At 40.8% G+C, this 2,839-nt stretch overlaps 1 protein-coding gene across 1 annotated transcript; it reads right to left on the minus strand.

Annotated features, from left to right (window-relative positions):
- Positions 1 to 1,325: 1,325 nt before the first annotated feature.
- LOC111390825 lies at positions 1,326 to 2,471 on the minus strand. Its single transcript, XM_023015940.1, has 4 exons — positions 2,382 to 2,471; positions 1,812 to 2,036; positions 1,500 to 1,712; positions 1,326 to 1,436 (listed from the first exon to the last, which is right to left on the minus strand). Exons 1-4 carry the CDS (start codon positions 2,469 to 2,471, stop codon positions 1,326 to 1,328), a joined length of 639 nt encoding a protein of 212 aa, XP_022871708.1.
- Between the last annotated feature and the right edge of the window lie 368 nt (positions 2,472 to 2,839).

Here is a 2,839-nt window from a genome sequence, read left to right on the forward strand (position 1 = left end):
GAAAAATCCCAAAATTACACCAGAATAAAATCCAGAATAAAATATTAAGTAAAAAAAGTAGGTTGCAAAAAATTTGGCTCAATTCGAGTTTTCTAACATATGGAAAAAGGGAAATGAAATATTACCATAAATAGCAAAAAAAACAAAAAATTGAATTTTGGAAAAGAAAATGGCAAATTTTGGGCTCAAAACTGATGCCCATGAGCATAGCTCAGTGGCCACGACGTGCACGCTAAAGAGAGCTTTTCGGATTAGGCCATAATAGCGATTCTGATTACCGTAGTCAAAGTTATGGCCAAATTACCAAAGACGTGTCAAATTTCCCCAATCAAGGAAATAATTGCGATTCACTTCCAATCTTTACGCCGATCCGCCATCTCATGGTATCTCAACACTATCATCATGCTATCTGACAAATCAGCATCATTCGACTCGGATCTTCCTGCATTAGTCACCCCAGGTTGGAAAGAACTTGCCCTCGAGTACACAATAGCTTTATCAGACTCCACAAAATAAGGGCTTAGGTGTTTCACATTGAAGACGTCAGAGGTATTCAAATGGCTAGGGAAGTGCAACCTGTAAGCATTATCATTGATCTTTTGCAGTACTTCACAAGGTCCAATCTTCTACTCCTTTAGCTTATTGTACTCCCCAGCTAGAAAATGATCACGAGTTAATACTGCCCAAATAAAATCACCAACATCAAACAACACCTGGCGCCGATGATTATCTGCCTAAGCCTTGTACTTAGTATTACTATCCTGTATGGACAACTTCACCTGCTCATGGATGCCCCGAAGATGTTCAACCATCTTATCAACTTTGTTATTAAAGCCACCCATACGTGGAATTGGAGCCAAATCAAGTACCTCGGATGGGTTCCGACCATATACAATTCCAAAAAGACTCAATTCGGTAGTTCTATTCCTCAATTGGTTATAAGCAAACTCTGCTTGAGGTAATGTCAAATCCCACTGCTTCGGTTTAGTCCCTACCAAGCTTCTCAAAAGATTTCCCAAACTCCGATTCACCATGTAAACACACAATCTCTCTGAAATAAAGATGAGCAATTCGAGTAGCATCCATTGTCTTGTGGCAAGCCACAAAATAAGCCATCTTTGAAAATTTGTCAACTACAACAAGAATGGAATCCATCGCCCACTATGTATGAGGTATGCCTAAGATAAATTAATGCTGACATCAAACCAAGGAGCTTCAAGTACAGGTAATGGCATGTACAATCTAGCATTAGTAAGAGCTCATTTAGACTGCTGACATACATAACACCGCTCCACATAATGCGCCACATCGCTACTCAACTTGGGTCAGAAATAATCAGAAGAGACTAATGCCAATGTCTTGTCTCGCCCAAAATGTCCTTCGTTATGAAGTTCACTAATAATCTGCTGCCTTAGCGAACAATCCAGAATGCATAACTGCAATCCACAAAATAGGTAATCATTATGTAAAACAACATCATGTCGGTGATTATCAGTTACCTCCCAAATTATTTTTCCAAATGAAGGATCTGTAGCATACATATCAGGAAATGCCTCAAATTCGACAATCTTGGTGCTCATGGTGGTGAGGAGTAATGTGCGACGACTCAATGCATCTTCTACTCGATTCAAACTCCCTGTTTGATGCCTTAGTGTGAAAGTAAACTCCTGCAAGTACGCCACCCACTTTGCATGTTGCCTACTCAGCTTGTGCTAACCATTGATGTACTTCAAGGCCTCATGATCAGTAACAAGGATGAACTCCCTCTGTACCAGGTAATGAAGCTAATGCTTCAGAGTCTGAGCTATGACATAGAACTCCAGGTCATAAGTGGAATAATTTTTCTTCAATCCCGATAGCTTCTCACTAAAAAAGGCTACTGAACGCCCCTCCTGACTCAGAACACCACCAATACCAATTCCAGACGCATCACAATTTACCTCGAACACTTTCTCAAAGTCCAGAAGTACCAAAATTGGGGCCTCTATCATCTTCTGCCTAACCAACTGAAAGCTAGCCTCTGCCTCCTCGGTCCACTAAAAATCAAGCCCTTTAAGGCACTCTGTGATATGAGCAATCAATGTACTAAAGTTTCTAATGAACCGACGATAGAAGGATGCCAATCCATGGGAACTCCTAACATCGTGCAAAGTTTTTGGCTTGGGCCAATTCAAAACTGCCTCAATTTTGGATTGATGTGCATGAACGCCATCAATAGACACAACAAAACCCAAAAAGGTTACAGAAGTTGTGAAGAAAGAACACTTATTCTAATAGATGAATAAGTGCTTCGTCCTTATTATATCAAAGACAGCATGAAGATGATTAAAATGAAAGTCCCATGTTGGACTATAAATAAGCATGTCGTCAAAATAGACTACCACAAACTTCTCCATGAAAGGCCGTAAAACCTGATGCATAAATCTCATAAAAGTGCTGGGTGGGTTGGATAGTCCAAAGGGCATGACCATCCACTCGTACAATCCATGCTAAGTCTTGAACGCGGTCTTCCGCTCATCTCTAGGCCTAATTCTGATCTGGTGGTATTCGCTTTCAAGGTCAATTTTTGAGAAGACCTTAGAACCGGAAAATTGATCCAACATGTCGTCCAAACGGGGAATTGGAAACATGTATTTCACTGTAATCCTGTTAATTCCCTGCTTTCAACACACATACGCCGTGAACCCATCTTTCTTCGGTACTAGTAGCGTAGGAACTGTACAAGGACTCATACTCTCACGAATGTAACCCCTTTCCAATAATTCTACCACCTATTGCTGCAACTCTTCAGCTTTCTTGGGACTGAGGCGATATGCTGGTCGATTTGGTAGACTCGACC

This window comes from Olea europaea, unplaced genomic scaffold (assembly GCF_002742605.1).
Source record: "Olea europaea var. sylvestris unplaced genomic scaffold, O_europaea_v1 scaffold72, whole genome shotgun sequence".
Lineage (NCBI taxonomy): Eukaryota > Viridiplantae > Streptophyta > Magnoliopsida > Lamiales > Oleaceae > Olea > Olea europaea.